Source organism: Lytechinus variegatus, chromosome 4, assembly GCF_018143015.1.
Source record: "Lytechinus variegatus isolate NC3 chromosome 4, Lvar_3.0, whole genome shotgun sequence".
Taxonomy (NCBI): domain Eukaryota; kingdom Metazoa; phylum Echinodermata; class Echinoidea; order Temnopleuroida; family Toxopneustidae; genus Lytechinus; species Lytechinus variegatus.
Genome location: NC_054743.1, coordinates 53,621,321 through 53,639,729, shown reverse-complemented (window position 1 = coordinate 53,639,729; position 18,409 = coordinate 53,621,321). Strand labels below are relative to the sequence as shown.

Here is an 18,409-nt window from a genome sequence, read left to right as displayed (position 1 = left end):
AGTTGTAATGCTTTAAAATTAACATGGTTGGGGCAGTTCATGGTATGAAGTTAGAATGGAGTAAGAATTGGAATTGGAGGTAAAATAATATGGTTGATTAATTACATTGTCCTATTCTATACGTCCTACGAAATGGGATGTCCGATACTCGATTTCATAGCGGTACAGAATATCCTGAGGCCTGTTTCGTTTCATAAAGTCGTTTGTAAAGTTACTCATCAATATATACAGGAATATGAAGCGGCAAAATACGAGTTAAGCGTTTCCATGAAAATTTTGGAATTGTACTTCTAAAAATTAACTAAAATGATGGCAAATAAATGTACGTCAAATGACATCCAGTAATTTGATACAGAAAAAGGAAAAATACTTTTTAAAAAAGGGGGCAGTAGGCATCTCCATGGAATGCTTTGGAATTCTTACCCTTAATTACAAATGCAGAATAAATAAAACCAAAACAAAAGAATGGAATTGCTATACTCACATCTCGCTATCTGAACCTGTCTCTCTACAATTGCACTATTGATGATGTCATAGAAAGATAAATTATTGATGGTGATAAGAGCATTAAGGACCAGCTCTTCATTCTGACTAATATCTTTTGATTCTGTAGAGAGAAAAAAAAAGAAACAACTAAATGATATAGACCTTATACATGGCCGTCATTGTGCTGCCATCTTAGAGGCTGCAGCCACTGTCTTGTATGTGTTGGTGAACTACACAGCTGGCGCATCTCCGACAACTCAATTTACACATATTCCTATATCCTCTGAGAGAGGGCGCTATGAGATTATGATGTCACATTCATAACTTCTATTGAAGAAAAGACAGGGAAACTCTGAAAGTTTAAACATAATCCATAATGCAACAGCTAGAGCAGTTTAGTATTGTAATACAGGCCCAATGGAATGATAACGCAGTAATTCTCAAAGTTTCAGAAAATATATTCACATCTTAATGGGCGAAAGTTTTTTCTTTCCTAACCGAGTGATAAATGTGTGGAACAGTCGCCCACAAGAAGTAGTTACTGCTTGTTCAGTGAATGCATTTAAAAATAGACTTGATAAGCATTGGGAGAAAATTGCCTATGATTTGAGTGAATTTCCAGTGTTTTCATGGAATTTTTTGTTGTCCACGATACACCTGCCACTCCTCCCTGCCAACACAAATAGTGCATCTGTGTAATTTTTTTCTGAAGGAGAGCAGCAATGGACATCTCCACTCTGATCGATGAACTGGCTCAGTCCTACAACATCGCTAAAGTATTGAAAGTAACGTAAAGTAAGTTACTACTCAATACATTCATACCACAATAATTGTTATTACCAAATAGCAAAACAAGTATGTTTCAACTCAAAACACTGTGAGGAATATGGCACCTATTGCGGAGCTGCCAACCTTTAAAGTAAAAATTATCAATCCAGAAGCTCGAGTCATGCGCCACACACTATTACAGATTTCTTTGAAGATTTCATAAAAAGAGCAGATTCCTTCAAAAGAAATGAATCCTCGCTTGATAAAGAGTTGCAGCGGCACTCGAAAGCTCGTGAACTTGTAAGCTAGTGAACACTTTTTGCGAGAGTGATCACGAATTTCCTTGTTGACCATAGTAGATTGCGAGACAAATGAATACCCTCTAGCGATTATTTCATTCCGCAATAATGAACCTATTTAGTATTATGAAATGAATCCTCTTTAACAAATGGCTCAGATTCAGAATATCTGGTAAATCCATGATAAATCTATCATAATCCAAGAGGAAAAACCCCACAAGATCGAGTCAGTATTAAGCATGTGATGATAAAACCAGGAGCAATGTAAACAGAGATACCGATCATGTGAATAATGAGCTTCATGGGTCACCTACAGATGAGTTCACCACTGTCCAATGTATTACAATATACAGGATAATAATAATAATAGACGGTTCTTGTATAGCGCATAACACATTATAAATAACGTCTCTATGCGCTTCCAAAGGACTTGGATATTATTACCCTGGCTTTAGCCCCGCAGCCTTTTACAGCGCTGGGGCATTTCAAGGAATAAATTCCTGCCAGGTACCCATTCACCTCACCTGGGTTGAGTGCAGCACAATGTGGATGAATTTCTTGCTGAAGGAAACTACGCCATGGCTGGGATTTGAACCCACGACCCTCTGTTTCAAAGTCCGGAGACTAATCCACTGGGCCACAACGCTCCACAAGGATTAAATGTCCTCAAAAGTGTAATAATTAAGGTCAGAAGCATAATGGCATAATCTGAAATGAAAATCGTAATGACTTTTTCTTAATAGTTGGCAGCTATGCCTCTGTCTTGCTTCTGCTATGCGGGCGAGACGAGAAGAAAAATAACCCCTAGAATCTCACCTAGAACTTGCATAAGGAGATCCACACATGTCTCATTGGCTGCTATAAGAGGCCCAATGTCTGGATTGATGGAGAGGTTTGCTACGACACGTATCAGCTTGATCAGTACATCCTCTATCGTGCCGTCTTGCTTTGCATCCCCGGAATCTTTCATACTCTCCTAGAGATGATCGTATCATCAGAAAAAAATGGCACAAATGAAAGTTGTTGGATAGATGGAAGTAATCATAGTGAGCTTTTCCATTCTTTAGATGATATTCATGTGACCTGAAACTCAGGCAGGATGTTGATTAACTTCATGCCAAGTTTCATGAACTAGGTCCATGTACTTTCTAAGTTTTGCTATCATTTCAAAATGAAATATGGAATGGATTTTTATACAGAGTGTTTAACAATCCCTTTGGAGACACTTCCCACCTTGATAAAATCCTGCCATACCTCTATCCAAAATATGTAAAACAGCAACAGTGTGTCCCAAGTACATACAATGTTCAAGGAAATTGTGCTAGAATATCACTATGCCAAGATGACTACGCAGGTAGAAACACCTTAGCTAGGTATCACCCGATGAAATATTGCAATACACGTAAATCCAAAAGGAAATTCAAAATATTGGTTAAGTGTCCAAAGTACAATTTGCCGGTGTGTTGGCTCAGTTGGTAGAGCGTCTCACAACCGGGAGGTCGGAGGTTCAAACCCCGGCTGCGTCGGACCAAAAGACGGTAAGATGGGAGTTACTGCTACCCTGTTTGGCATTCAACAATTAAAGGGATAGAGCCTCGTCAATCTGGCGCTGCACAGTGGCTGCCGGGCCCACGATCAATTGGGCAAAGCAAATTTTCTGAGTATTTCATTTCATGTCTATTTCGAACAATAAATTATGGATTTTAATTTTTTCGTTTTTTACAATTTAATTCTTGTGGAAGCTGTGCTAGGATTACCAAAGAACAGTACTCACCCTGAGATCTTTAGCCATGTATCTCCTGATGGATCCCTGGAGGACCTCCATGGCTCCGTCCGTGTTGAAAAGGCAATAACGACAGTCATCGTTCCTTGCCGTCAGGTTCCCTAAGACGAAGCCGACTCTGACGACCAGGTCATTCCGATCAGGGTGTTTGTTGATGAGGGCTAGGAGAGACTGGAAAGCGGTTGGGTGCTCAGCGAGGACTGCGGTACAGTCATTATTCAGGGTCAATTTGCTGTATAGGATTATGAACAGGTGAGAATACAAAAGACCATGAAGCTAGTTCTTTCAACCAAATGTTGACATTTAGAAATTCAAAATACTGAAATACTATATGATTCATCATGTGCCAAATCAACTTGGTATTATTAAAGTACTCAAAAAGCAATGAAAGAAAATGAATGAGAGAAAAGGGAGAATTCAAAGACATTGATAAATTAAGGTCAATGACAATTAAAAATAGGAAGCAATACAAGAGTGTACAAACAAGTAACACTTAATGTTTTTACAGAAGTATATTATTGGATAGCCAGAAAAATCATTCCAGAGAACTGGAACAGTCTGTACCCCCAAGCCATTGTACACCTGGGAACAACTCAGAAAACCAGAGTTTCATAGCATGAGGCGAAACCGTCGTCGTAGAAGCCAAACCCCGTTTACAAACCATGGAAAACCTCAATCAACTTGGGCCGTTATTTAAGTATCTAAACATGTGTTTCTTAACCTCGATGGATCCGAAAAACAAAACAAAAACGCAATTAAATACGCAGCGCACAGATTCAAGCAAACTCGCTTGCCATCGCATGCCGTCATTTTCATTTTCTTATAATAGTTTCCTTATTTTGGTGCCGAAATTGAAAAGAAATTAACACTGAATTTCAAAATACAATATGCCTTTGAAAACTTCATTTAAATATCAAATACAATAATTCAGTTCCAAAAGGCCTACTACAGGCAGAGCTGCTCTTACATAATATCACAGCTGTTGTTTATAGTAACCCTTGGGCTTGCTCCTGCGGAGGAGAAACGCTACATAAGAGGGATTATCGGGCGATTCAGCTTGGGAATGAAATATCTTGGTTCCTCCAATGAGGATTTTGTTATTGGGGTATAGGACCCTAACAAATGCATGAGCTGCGGCGATGAATTATGCAATGAGGGTTTGACGTAATGGAGTGCACGAGAACGTTGGCTAGGAGTGACTGGAAAGACGTAGGGTGTTCTACAAGGAGCCATTATACATGTACAAGGTTAGCTTACTGCAAAGAAGCGGGAACATTATTAGTATCAATTTGGTAAAACACAAAGTGCCATGGAAAGCCTGATTGTGATCGGCTGCTGAGCTGTTACCATGGACCATATTTCAAACTCTTGCTGAAACAGGACCCTTTCACACTCATTCTCACCTTAATATCCTTGATACGTGCATCATGAGATCCCCGTCTGATGTGAACAGCTCCATGATACCACATAGATGGTTGATTACTTTGTTTGCTAAGAAGTCATGTCTGTTCTCGCCCCTGTCGGCCAGGTGCCGAAGAGTGCCCACGATCTGCAGGAGTAGGTTGGACACATTCTTGCTCCGCGACTCTGACGATGTCTGCAAACAAAGTATTAAACAAAAACAATAAAAAGTTTTGCATGTAGTCCAGTATTCTGAGCTCAGGATGTCATTAAATGCAATGTTTAACATTAATTTGACTTTTAAAAATCTGAGCTGCAAGATCATTAAATTCCATCACCTGTGTCGCTGAGGTATTAAAAGAAAATGAAGTCCTATAAAAAAAACAATGCACCTGAAAATCATTATTTAGTGCTTAAAATAAGTAAACATCCCAATTTTATTCTATATTCCACATGCGTTGCTAACAGACCTATATTATTAAAGAAAAAAAGTTCAATGACGAATTTTCAGTCACAGACATATTGAAAGTATCTACACAAATTAGATTCATTTTTGTCCTGGGTGTTTTTTTCTTTTTTATCCAGGTGAAAAATATTCAATACAAAACACATAAAGGTATGGTAATTATTAAAATAGGATACATGCTCTACAAATAGGGAGTATTAGTATTATTAACACTATACAAATATAAGCCAGTTTGTAGTTCCTTTCTGCGCATGATCAAAAGATTCTACGCATGATCAGAGGAAGGTCATTTGTACTACAGTGACATGGTGGTTTAAAATCTAATGAGATAAGCACCAACTTTGATGTCTTGATTATTCATATATTCTTTTGAATTGTGGTTTTCATTTACATCCACAAAAAACAACAATGCGTCCACGAACGACTGGTATTTCACAGTTTGCCAAGTATACATCGTGCAACATGCTATGATATGCATTCAAAGTAGGAATGCAACAAATACCTTCATAAAGTGTTCATTGGTGTGCTATTCTAGTCACCTGGTCTATTCAATTTCTTCATCCTGCTATGTAAGGCAAGCTTACGTAATATCTTGCTTTAAAATCCGCCTATCATAATGAAAGAAATGAAAGGTCATTTGACCAAAATTGTCCATGAAGTAACTACGAACTGGTCAATTAGCATGAAAGAGAAAAAAGCAAATGTATTTGATCTGCTGACCCTTCACTCGAGTTAAGTGGTCTGCATGTGAATCGTGCAATGACTTGAGGATGACCATGTGTAAATTATCATTCCCAAGGTGATTTTTATGAGAGGGGTTGATAGAAACTGAGAGTAAGTCAAACCCCTGAGATGATGATCGACAGAATAGCACCGCGTCACATGATGCAGTTTTGACCAATCCGTGATAACGATCTTAGTAAGAGGTATTTAATACTCACTGATGCATTAACAGACTTGAGAATCCTACCAAGGGCTTCGATAAGCCCCTTCTCAGAAAGGGCTTTATTCAGTTCACTGTTGGCAGATAAACACTTCAATCCTCCTACACAGTACACTAGAGCCTCACAGTTTGTTATGTAGTCCGTCTTTGCAATTAATGTAACTATCAGGTCTGTGAATACACACACACAAAAAAAATAATAATAATAATTTTATATATCCCCAATTTGCAGATTGCCACCAAGCGGTTAAGAGAAAGGAAATATGAAGTATAAAGGAAACAGAAATACTTCGCACAACAATATGTATTAAAACTAATTATTACAATCAAAAACTAATTCTCACCAGATCATGAATAAAGAAATACCATCAAATTGGCCAATAAACATAGGATATGATCAATTTAAGATTTAAAAAGATGACTCTTAAGCATCACCTTAAAGGGGACATTTTGTTATCATCTTACTTTTAATACCTTACACATTCAAACAAATTTATTGCTGTCTACCGATGTATGGAAAACATGCTGAGAGATACTTACCTAATAAATCCTTATCAAGGAACAGAGAATCGTTCTTCTCATCTCGGCTGAGTTTGAAGAGGAGTCGACAGAGAGCCTTGAGGTTACTACCTGTTACATCAAGCTGCAAACAAAGAGGTTAATTTTCATTCAAATCATTAAATATACATACAAAAGAAAGTAAGACTCTGGCAATCACCTTTAAAAAGTTTTTTTTTTTCATGTCTTCAAGCAGATACAAACAAGCAGCCATCTCAAGTCCTTAAAGATAAATGAAAGTAGTTGCAGTAAACACTGATTTCACAAGAAAGTCAGTAAAACCCAGCTTAATTGTCACTATATCATCGAGGATCTAGATCTGGTACAGTTACATAAACTGAACTTTGTGAAATCTTGAAATCTACGCTAAAAAATGTTCACACTGAAGATCACCAACACAGATAAGCACACCAGGGACAGTGTATTATTATTGCTTTGAATGCTGGCCCGACGCTTGACCTGAATCCTGTGCTTATTTGCTAATTTCTCAGTAATTACACAATTTCTTCCGGAATCCTTCGGCACACGTTTTTTTTTTATATTTATACAGACAATTTGGTGGTCTGTTCATTGGATTCTGTACAAACTAATTTTTAAATTGTCATAACTGGCATTTAAAGATAAATTCCAATATTGGTAACGATCTCAAAATGACTTTTTACAGAATCTAATATAATGAACACCCAAGTGTCTGTTTGTATGAATAAAAAATATGTGCCAAAGGATTCTTGAAGAAATTGTGTAATTGCTGAGAAATTAAGCAAAATAAGCGCGGATTCGGTCACTTCCGTCGGGTCTTTATTCCAGCAATAATAATACACTGTCCCACGTGTTCCTATCTGTGTTGGTGATTTTCAGTGTGATTATTTTTTAGCATAGATTTCAAGATTTCACAAAGTTCAGTTTATGTAACTGTACCAGATCTAGATCCTTGATGATATACTGACAATTAAGCCTGGATTTACAGACTTTCTCATGAAATCAGTGTTTACTGCAACTACTGGCATTTCTCTTTAACTTTAACTACACAAATCTGGCCAGGTTACTGACCCATAATGAAACATTCTGAGTAGAATAGTCTTGTAATTTTAGACCCATTGGAATGATAACACACAGATTCACTACTCAATACATTGATACCACAATAATTAATTTACCCAGTAGGTAAGCAAGTACTTTTCCTCTCAAAACAATTTACTTTTTCTATATAAGTGAATTTGTAGGCTAATTTATTCCCTGCATTATTTATCTCCAAAGGTCTATTTTAAGACTAACCACATGTATTTAAAACGCCCAGTAAATAAGAGACCACACACAGATCACTCCATCTATAAAAAATAAATACCAGTAGCGCAACGATCTAAAAGTGAGTTCGAACAGAATCCATAAAAAATATGTGCCAAATAGCTCTGGAAGAAAAGTGTAATTGCTGAGAAATTAGCAAAATAAGCATGGAACTTCATCAAATGTCTGGTATTTTTCGAAACAATATTGATACACTGTCCCACACATGCCTTTCTGTGTTAGTGATCATCAGAATTATCGATTTTGAGCTAAGATTTCATGATTTTACAAAGATAAGTTTACATTAATGTACCAGATCTAGATGCATGATAATATTTTGACAATTATTTAAAAGACTTTGTCACGAAATAATTGTTTGCTGCAACTACTGTCTTCTACCTTTAAATCTAAATTCCTACAAATCCAACAGTATATAACAAAGGGTCCCATTGATTGATAATAACTAAGTAACTATTAATGGAGCTGCCTGATAGATATGGGCAGTTACTTACTGCAAGAACAATTTTGGATGCTTTTATGAGTAGCCTTGGATCGGTCTGATCTAGAAGTTTAAAGACAGCCTTGAGGGCCGATGATCTTCTCTTGGCCCCTCGGCCCAGCATGTCCCTTGCCTCTAAGGTGCTGTATAGGTCATTGCACAGACTGCAAGCTTCTTGAGCAGTATCTTCGTCTAGTTTGGCTGCAAGCGGAGAAAGAAAATCATATTTTACTAGTTGAATCTTTGGTCCAACCACCTCCAATCTGTGACGTACCAGCTCTCCTATGGACCTAGTGAATAACCCCCATCCCCCCCCCACCCACGTGCAAGTGAGGAATGGCCAACCTGGCTATGCCTTAATCGCCTTTGGTCTGGACCAAGAAGGTGCAAAGTCCTCATGCAGAAATGGGGCTACAGGCTTACACCAGGGATGGAGAGACTACCTGGGACTGCAGAGAGGAATCAATTTTCGAAAAAAAACCCCCCAATAATATAGGATTTGTATAGTGCACGTATCCACCTTGCTAGGAGCTCAAGGCGCTCCTGTATTACCCCGGCTAAGCTAGTCTACTGATTCTGGTGCGCACAGCTTTTTGAGGAATTACTTCCTGCCGGTACCCATTTACCTCACCTGGGTCTAGTGTGGATAAATTTCTTGCTGAAAGAAAACACGCCATGGCTAATATTCGAATCCATGACCCTCTGTTTGAAAGGCAAGAGTCAGAACCACTAGACCCAGACGCACCCACAAATATCAAAATGAAACAATAACGGGCATACAGTATATCAGACAATAAAAAGAATTCTCTCTGTAGAGATGAATAGCAACTCATTAAATGTTTTTTTCATACTAGTGAAGCGTTGCGGATACAAAGAAAACGATCGGGTGCATTTAAGAAATCATACATACAGAAACTTGCATGTTTAGAAGCAAGTTCAAGAGACTTAACAAAGAATACAAAATGATATACTATTGCGCTGAGGTTGAAGTATCCTTACATATGTTCACAGATTTTTTTTCTGAGAATCTTAGTTTTAACGCTGAAATTTCAAACTTTTACATGTATCTTGCTCTACATAGCAAATACATATTAGGTATCAAAATGAATAAGAAAAGACTTTTTTTAATGATGAAAACAGACAATATATCATTTGTCTATGTTAAAAAAATACTTGAAATCACTGTTTCCCTTTATATGGGATGCACTGTATTTCACAGTCTACCTAGAAATATCTCTCCTTATATTCTTATGAAAGATAACGACATGGATGGACTTCCATATTTTAGAATGACTGAAACAATCACAACTGTTAGTAAGCAGAGGTCTTTGATTACCAAAGACAAAACTCACTTTTAGATAATGATGCTAGTTTCTCTAAGATGGGACTGACCCTCTCGTTCCAATAGAGGGCCTCCTCCGGACTTTCATCTTCCCTTCTTCCACCGCTTCCTGGACACAAAAAAAATGGGAAAAGAAATGAAAAAGTGGCAGGTGCAAAGAAGAACATTTATATTTCAGATTTTGAGTTCTTTCATAAACTGGATATTTAGACAAAAACAAACATCTGCAGTGTGGCAGTATCCATTGTTCCATTGTTAGTAGATACTCATGGAATGAAAACAGAGGAAATCAAACATATCGTATGAACATAGGGAGAGAGAATTACAAATACAGGAATGCTTTTTGAACCATCCACATTTCTAGTGAACTTTTGGAGGTGTGAAGAAAAGAAACCCCCCAGATTCATGAGAAAGTGTTGACAATGATAATGATATTTTTACATAACAAGTTACTTGGACTTACCAGATCTACTGCTTGCAGAATGCCTCTCACTAGAATAGCCACTTTCTGATCTCTCTGTGCTTATACTTCCACTTGAAGTTGAAGACCTGAAGAAAATAGATCAAGAAAATATATAAAAAAATGGATATTGTGCACTCGGGTCTTGTTTCCACCATAAATTTGGAGATTTCATTCATAACCTCTTGTTAGATAATTAGATGCAACTTTGATAGCTATCCACCAGGAATTAAAACTGTCAACTTTTACTGTAAAACCATCAAATTGCTCATTACAAATATTGAATAAGTTTTTGTATTCAGAGTTCACCGTAAAAAAGGCAAAAGCATGAAAGCTGAACCAGAAATGGCACTGTCTATTGTGATGTATGCTGGGTAATTTAGCCTACTGGCAATACAGCAGATTGCACGAATTCAAATTAAGATTGGAATGCTTACCGACTGGTACTTGAACTACTGGTCTGGATGCTGTCGGCTGACCTCACCCTCGCGACCCCACTATCGGGGGAGGGGCGGGTCAACCTTTCGTCTTCGGCGCCGGCATCAGCTTCTCCGTCATCAAGGAGTTGCTTGGTCCTTTCTTTTGGACCACTCTGTACCCTTCTTTCATTGCTCAGACTAGACACCTTCGGGGCCGAGTTCTTCCTCTCCATGGGCTTGGGTAGGACTTGGACTATACGAAGGGAGAACATTGATAAGGTCCAGGTTTAGTCTTAACTACGGTAGCATGGCACTGCATATTTGGTTATTTCTACATATAATTGTCATGATACACTGGTGTTTCAAATGTTTCATGTGACCTTACATATAACTCTGCATCTCTTTGTACAAGTCACTCTCTTTCTAATAAACCTGTCATATCAGACACAAGGCCTTGTCTAAAGGATAAGTTGATACAGGTGCACATGGAATAATTTTCTATTTCATTGTCGTAAAAACATCCTGCATCATAAGACAGTAGCTCCATATCATAAGAACAACGTCACAGACACTGCATACATCAGTTTAACCTTTTTCAAAAGGTAAATTGCCAATTCGTCAACTCACCACAAGGTCTACATGTACCTTCAATTAAATAGTCTAATGCCATTCCGTCCATCAATTTTTCGTTTAACAACTATTTGGTCCAATAACCATTTGGTCCTATCATCATTTTGTCGAATCACCAGTTCATCTGTGACCATTTCGTCTCATAATATGTTGCTCTAATATTAACACATAGTCTAATTACGGTAGACCAAATTGTATATGGACTAAATGGCTATTGGACCGACTGGTTATTAGACAAAATGGTGAGTGGCAATTAGACCATGTGGAAAGTGGACGAACTGATGGTAGACCAAATGAAAGTAGACAAGTTGGCATTTGGACCAATTGACATTGGACCAAATGAAAATAGACCTTTTCAAAATACAAGACATAAAATTCTACTTACTGGCACTTCCATCCTGACTCAGAGCACTGAGCAGCTTGGGACGTGCTCTCCTCTGACCTGAACCTCCCCGTTTGGGCTCAATAGAGGGCGGTTTGGGGAGCTTTGGACAATGGTCATCTATCGAGATCTGTTTGATCGGTGGAGGTGATGGTTTCTAGATTGATATGATGGAAAAATCAATTGTTTGATGAATGTTGGCTTCAAAAATATATATTGGTTCATCCAAAGCTACATCAATTATTATTGTTACCAGGCACGGATCCAGCCAGATAGGACACAATACCATTTTATGGACCATGCATTATTTTTGCACAATAGTCAGTCTCACAAGACTATACAACCATCTAATCCTGCTGGATCTGCGCCCGATTGACAGTTATAAATGACTTTTAAAGTAATTCTCTTTCATAATTTCACAAATCTTTTATTGTCAGAGAGCCATTAAAAATATTTTATAAAAATTTAAGAATTTGAGAACAACCATCTCTCTCTCTCTATAGTATAAAAAAGAATTTTAGAATAACAACTTATTGCAAAAGGGATAACTTAAAACTCCAGTAGTCTTGTGTAAAGAAAATTCTGTTTCTATTGAAAGGTAAGTTGTCATGCATGTCAAAGTTCTGAATTTTGAGATACAAGATTTTTAACAGCCCAAATGATGATACATGTTTAACATTCATAAGGTGAGCAGTGATTCTTGCTATTCCACGATGAAAGAAATTCATCAATAATTTATGGTGAAATTAAAATGGGATTGTTAGAGAGAGAGAGATGAACAAAAACTTGTAAGATTTCTTACATGGTCCAAAGGTGAGAGCCTGGACCCAGAAGGAGGTCTCGAATCAGGTCCATCAAAGTGCCTGGAACCCAAACTTGAAAAGAAAGAAATAAAGAAAAAAAGGGAAATTCATAAACCAATTTAAACCTTGATGCAATTATCAGATAATATTGAATGGCTTTAAGATCAAAAGATATTGTAAGTCCATGCTAATTGAACCTTGTGAATAAGAAATCTTGGCTGAAAAGCCGGCACTGAAGATCGCCAACAAATATATGCAAATATGGGAACATACATTAGTATTGCTTTGATAATAGACCTCTCACCAAGCAAGAATGTTTATTTTCCTAACTTCTCAGCTGCTATCGAGGTTTAAAAATAAATAGATTATGCATTTCCGATGTGGTCTGAGGTACAAGGAAAACTTTTAGAATAACATGAAGCAAATTATACATGTAGTGGGCAGATACCGAATGCTAAAACAAGGGTAGGCTTTGAAATATTCACATGTTCGTAGTGCTCATCGAACATCAGCACAAAGAGTCGTCATGAAGGTATTCAAGTTGTATTACCTTTTGTGCGAAACATGATTACAATGTCAGACTCACAAAACATAGAGTCTCATGTTCTACATTTGGATCTGATTCTGATGTACACAAATACTTATTTTTTTCCTTTAGTTTCCTTGCAATACGATTACCAGAACTCCTTGATTAAAAACAAATCAGACTGCATATATGTCTGTCAATCAATCAAGTTCTTTGTATTATTACACTCGAGTACATGGAAGAGGGCATTCATCTTCAACATGAAGGAGTAATCTGTTCAATGAATAAAGGGTGTCTGTATTAAGGCATCTTTGAAGGAAAGGGATTAATGAGATTAATATGGGCTATTCGTTGCTTTTAATCCATTAATGACACAATCCAATGAATTGATATTTATTGAGCTTAATACAGGTAGCCAAGTAGCTGAGGGTCAAAGGGTCAATGAATGGCTGCTATGTGTCAATCACATTCCTGAACGGGTAGGGACTGGAGATAGTACTTATTCCATTCAAAGGACTGAGAATTTAAATTGTTTTAAGGCTTCAATCAATCCAAGGCCATTGAAGTCCACGGCCATTGATGCCCTGTTAACAGGCCAAGATTAACGGGGAAGTTCACCTGACAGAAAGTTTATTGCAAAAATAGCAGATAAAAATTGAATATATTGGTGAAGGTTGGAGGAGAATCCAGATGTCACAGATTTTAAAAGTTATTATAATTTTTTTTTTATATTCGTAATGCCATACATGGGATGAGAGCAGCTACACATGTGCCATGAATTTAAAAAATAAATGAATTGTCAATTTTTGTACATAAAATGAAAATGGGTTTTGTTGTACCTTTTAGATCAACAGACAAATTATTTCACACCCACTCAAAAAAGAAAGACAGTTTTTTGTCATCATTAAACATAAAAAATGGAAATTTATGTATTTTGTACAGCATAACATATGGGGCAGCTGCTCCCTGCTCATACGTAATGTCACAAATTAACAACTTAAAATTGTACATGTATTTCTAAAAAATTTCTCGATGTTTAACAGATTTTCCTCAAACCTTCACCAATATTTATCATTATTTCTTCTGCCATTTTTACGTCAGGGTGAACTTCTCCTTTGAATATTGAAATGCAATGTGGTTTGCCAACTCCATGCACACATGGGTCATAGTGTGTGCTATCTACAGGGAATAATTTTCCTGGTATCGCATCGCAATTTGCTCCACAATTTCATAAAAATTGGACAAGGAATGACAAAGTTATGCCATTTTCAAGATTTTCATAATTTCTAAATAAAACATGACTGTGCATATCCAAAGCAAACAGATGATCATGTATCCCATTTTGTTTTTTGTACTTTTTATTACAGTATGAAATCATGCTTATTTAAACAAAGAAAATTTGATTAAACAACTGATTCCGTGAATTACATGTAGGTATTCAGTGCTGCATCCTTTCTCATCATAAGGAGACATATCATACCCACATGCATGAAAACATGAAATAATTATGACATCAAGTAAAAACTTAACAAAAAGAAAAAGTGGGGACGTAATACAGCCCACCTCATGAATATTCATGACGAGGTGCATGTAACTGTTTTCACAAAATACTGCAAAACTTTAAGATTCAATAATTTCATTATTTTGTATTTATATTTGATGAAATTTTCAGCATTATGCTTAGTGAATTTTTCTCTATGTATTATTATTATTTTCAACCCAGAATACCCATTCAAGTGGCTCACGACTCACAGAGCCTCAAATTTTCAATACCTGAATGCCGACGGAGGCCGCTCATTTGGTGCCCTGGACGTACTCCCACTAAACAATGTCCTCTTGTCCTCTCTAGGGGTGAAAGGTCGTGTGGTCGGAACAGTTCTCAAAGCGGCCCGGGCGTCCGCTATGATATCGGCACTGGTTTCCTTATTGGCCGGTTTCTCATAGAACGCCTTGTCCTGGGCTTTCTTGCGAACACCCCTTCGGCTTCCGGTCACCCCTGCCATTGTCAGCACTCACTGGCATAGAGAACAAACCTGTTCTTTTGCACTGGAGTGGTACTACTGCCTGAAGTGCGTGCTGCAGATCTAGCGTTCAACACTTGATAAAAGTGAGAATGACACTAAGGTAATGGTGGTGTCCAAGTCCTCTGTACAGTTGATCTTCACCTAAACCAGGCTGATAAGCAAACCATTTGGAAGTTAATCTGGAATTAATTGAATAAACCACAGATTTATCAATCGATTCATCAACATAAACATACATAGAGACAGGGATTTTCTGTTTTAAAAAAATGGTCATTTCCGTTTCTGAAAATATGAAATTCCGTTTCAACTTGATCTTTAAATGGAAATTCCTTTTTGTCACTGAAAATGTAGGCCTTAAAGCAAGAACCAGATCCATGAATTTTGCATTAAAAGTATAAGAACAAAACAGAGTTTTGGTTTTATTTTCCAGTAAAATGGAAACTCACTGTCCCTACATACAATTGCAAATATTTACCAACTGTTACAAGCAAAAACTATTACTGCAAATAACATAATTGCTATGTACATGTATGTAGGAGTCCACTGGGCCGGCGCGTCAGTCCAAAGCGGCTGTGGCACCGAGAATCCCCAATATGGTGCATGAGTGGTGTGCAGTGACTCAAACTGCCGTCAACCTGACGCAGGGTGGCGCAACCAAATTGATTATCTCATAGCGAAAAATTTTGAAATTTTGTATCATTTTGAAATTGTGATTTGGGAACCACATGCTGATTTGTAAATGCGCACTTGGTACACAGTGAAGCTTGAAATGGGGCAGTGCAACTTGCGTACATATGTACATTCGAGTAAACAGGCAGGACTAAATTGAAACTTTCACTGAAAGCAAAGCCGAGGCAAAGAAGGGGTGAAGAAGCCAGTTAAGGCAGCACTGCTAGGCACGGCCATAGGCACTCTCGTGGATGGCCACAAAATTTGTATGTGTGTGTTGGTTCGCTTGTCAATGTGTTGATGCCGATATTGCGGGTCTCCATAATGCTAAAAAATGTCTAGGGCATCTGGGCAGGATGGAAGAATACTCAATTTCCCCTAGCCAAGAGACTTCTAGAGAGTAAAGTTCATTTATGAACGTACATGCTTACTGTCCACAAAGCCAGGAATTCCTTCCCATTCGTCTGCGTCAACCGCCAAAAACCCAAAACTTTCGCCCCAGAGATTTCTATTTTCCTTCTAAAATACCTAGCCCTAAATCACGCGTCCATAACGTTGGGGAAGAACAATGCGAAACAAAATGGCGGCGTAAACATCGGGCAAGTCTCTTCCGTCTTGTCATGATATTTTTTCATTTTTTGTATGAATTCGTGTTTGTACATAAAATCAATGGCGCAGAAATGTCAAATATGAAGTTGCATCCCATGTATGGTAGGGGGTCCTAAAGCTGCGCGGGTCCTAAAGCTACGCACCACTCATCGCGCATGCAGTTTTCAATGGCAAATGCGCACTCTGTGTGTGGAACTGTGACTGCAGAGTGATGAACAATTCCTATTAATTTTTTTCTACAGAGGCTGCAGTAAATCTCTAAATGCAGAGAAAACCAACAACTGTTAGGAAGTTTGGAGTTATATTCGCTTTAATTTTATTTTATCCTATAATAATTTGAATATATTTTAGAAATTGAGGCACAGGAAATACTATTTTTTTGCATGATAAATCGAGTGCGTAGCTTTAGGACCCCTTCTACATCGGGCGGCGAAATCAAGAGGTGTTTGAAAAACACGACGGATTTTCGTATTAGTGAGTTTTGTGATATTTTCTACTTGGCTAATGATCTTTAGAATGTTTGCCACAAATTAGTGAAATATAATTTGTTGAGATATTAAAATTGGGACAGTTTTTATTGTTTGAAAACAAAGTGCGTAGCTTTAGGTCCCCCCATCATACATGATTTAGGGCTAGATCTTTTAGAAGTAGAAATCTTGAGGGCGAAAGTTTCAGGTTTTGGCGGCCTACACGCACATGAATGGATAAGGATACCTGGCTTCATTGAGAGTAACCTTACATCAGTAAATGATTTTTACTCTCTAGAAGCCGCCTGGCTAGCCGAGGAGAAATAAAAAAAAATAAAATAAAACAAATAGAAAATAGATCTAGAAATGTTAAAAACCTCCTCGAAACAGACGGCTGCCAGCTGTATCTACCTACCTAGAACTGTACAAACTACAGTGGTTCCCCAATTCACTAGATGCCTTTTTATGGTAACGTCCGAACAGTTTGAGTGTAGGCCACTGTTTAATTTGCATTCTCGTTTAGGAAATCCATAAACAGACAATCCACCCTACACAATACCTTGCGCGCAGGACTGCACAATATTCCCCCATTGATAATGTACACACAATTTTCTCAATTCAATTTCAACATCGATCATGTCGATATCATAAACAAGTTAATACAAAATGAATAATATTAGGAGTATGCAATGTTGTAACGCCGTATTGAGAACCAAACATACTGGCCACAATTACATACCCATTTCAAAGAAAATCCTTCACCGAATGCTGGACTAAAACAACATTTTCCAACTTGTTTTTACTCTAAAAAATGTAGCGTCCCTGTTCACCTTGACAGCAGTCTAACTCAATTCAATTAATTTAGTATTCAACGGAGATGGCGCTCGACTTCTTTTGTCCATATAGCTGAATTTCTTAGTTAGGATTAAACTTTGCATTTCCTGTTTAATTTCTAATAAATTGGTCAACACTTTATTGAAACTTGTTATTTAATTATCTTTTTTTTCAACATTTGCTTGGACTCTTTTTAACTTGAAAAGAATATCCATAAGTTCTGAAACTGATTACATAGAACTAATGCTGTTTTTCAATTTTGCTTTTACTGTAAAAAGACAGAAACACGAGGTCATAATAATGAAAGATGCCAAAACAGATGACAATTCGGCACCCCCCCTCGTCCGTCCGTACGTTACTGACCCCCTAATTCATACTCAATTGAAATAAGAATACATTTTGCAATAAGAAATAAAGGATGTTATCAAATCACCATTATCTTATTGATGATAAATTCAGTGGGCAAATAACAGAAGACACTGTAATTATAATTGCAGTGATTCCTGATTTATACCTTTTTATTGGCCAATATTTTATATGACTTGTAATTGCAACCTTTTAATGAATGATTGATTAATTATTCACACACTGAGCCAAAAAACGGCCTTTAAGATCTTTACGTCATTAAAATCTGTTCAAATTAAATCATGTTCCAAAAACAAACAAACAAACGAACATACAAACACTGCAAAGGCGTCGTTTAATAATAATCTATTTTTATTTTTATTTAGTCTACATATTTTAAAATCTGTCATCA

At 37.3% G+C, this 18,409-nt stretch overlaps 1 protein-coding gene across 2 annotated transcripts in view; it reads right to left on the bottom strand.

Annotated features, from left to right (window-relative positions):
* The window catches only part of LOC121414324 (armadillo repeat-containing protein 2-like), a 29,557-nt gene extending 11,891 nt beyond the window's left edge, over positions 1 to 17,666 (bottom strand). Inside the window, exons 1-14 of one of the 2 annotated variants that reach the window (XM_041607463.1) lie at positions 17,558 to 17,666; positions 14,823 to 15,252; positions 12,523 to 12,595; positions 11,724 to 11,877; positions 10,727 to 10,961; positions 10,293 to 10,378; positions 9,840 to 9,938; positions 8,501 to 8,688; positions 6,687 to 6,789; positions 6,145 to 6,317; positions 4,740 to 4,933; positions 3,328 to 3,568; positions 2,370 to 2,529; positions 485 to 607 (exon numbers count right to left, since the gene is read on the bottom strand). In XM_041607463.1, coding sequence (XP_041463397.1) covers positions 485 to 607; positions 2,370 to 2,529; positions 3,328 to 3,568; positions 4,740 to 4,933; positions 6,145 to 6,317; positions 6,687 to 6,789; positions 8,501 to 8,688; positions 9,840 to 9,938; positions 10,293 to 10,378; positions 10,727 to 10,961; positions 11,724 to 11,877; positions 12,523 to 12,595; positions 14,823 to 15,052 — 2,059 coding nt within the window. In that variant the 5' untranslated portion in view covers positions 15,053 to 15,252; positions 17,558 to 17,666. The remainder of the gene's footprint in view (positions 1 to 484; positions 608 to 2,369; positions 2,530 to 3,327; positions 3,569 to 4,739; positions 4,934 to 6,144; positions 6,318 to 6,686; positions 6,790 to 8,500; positions 8,689 to 9,839; positions 9,939 to 10,292; positions 10,379 to 10,726; positions 10,962 to 11,723; positions 11,878 to 12,522; positions 12,596 to 14,822; positions 15,253 to 17,557) is intronic. The other variant, XM_041607464.1, reaches the window with a different exon arrangement.
* Between the last annotated feature and the right edge of the window lie 743 nt (positions 17,667 to 18,409).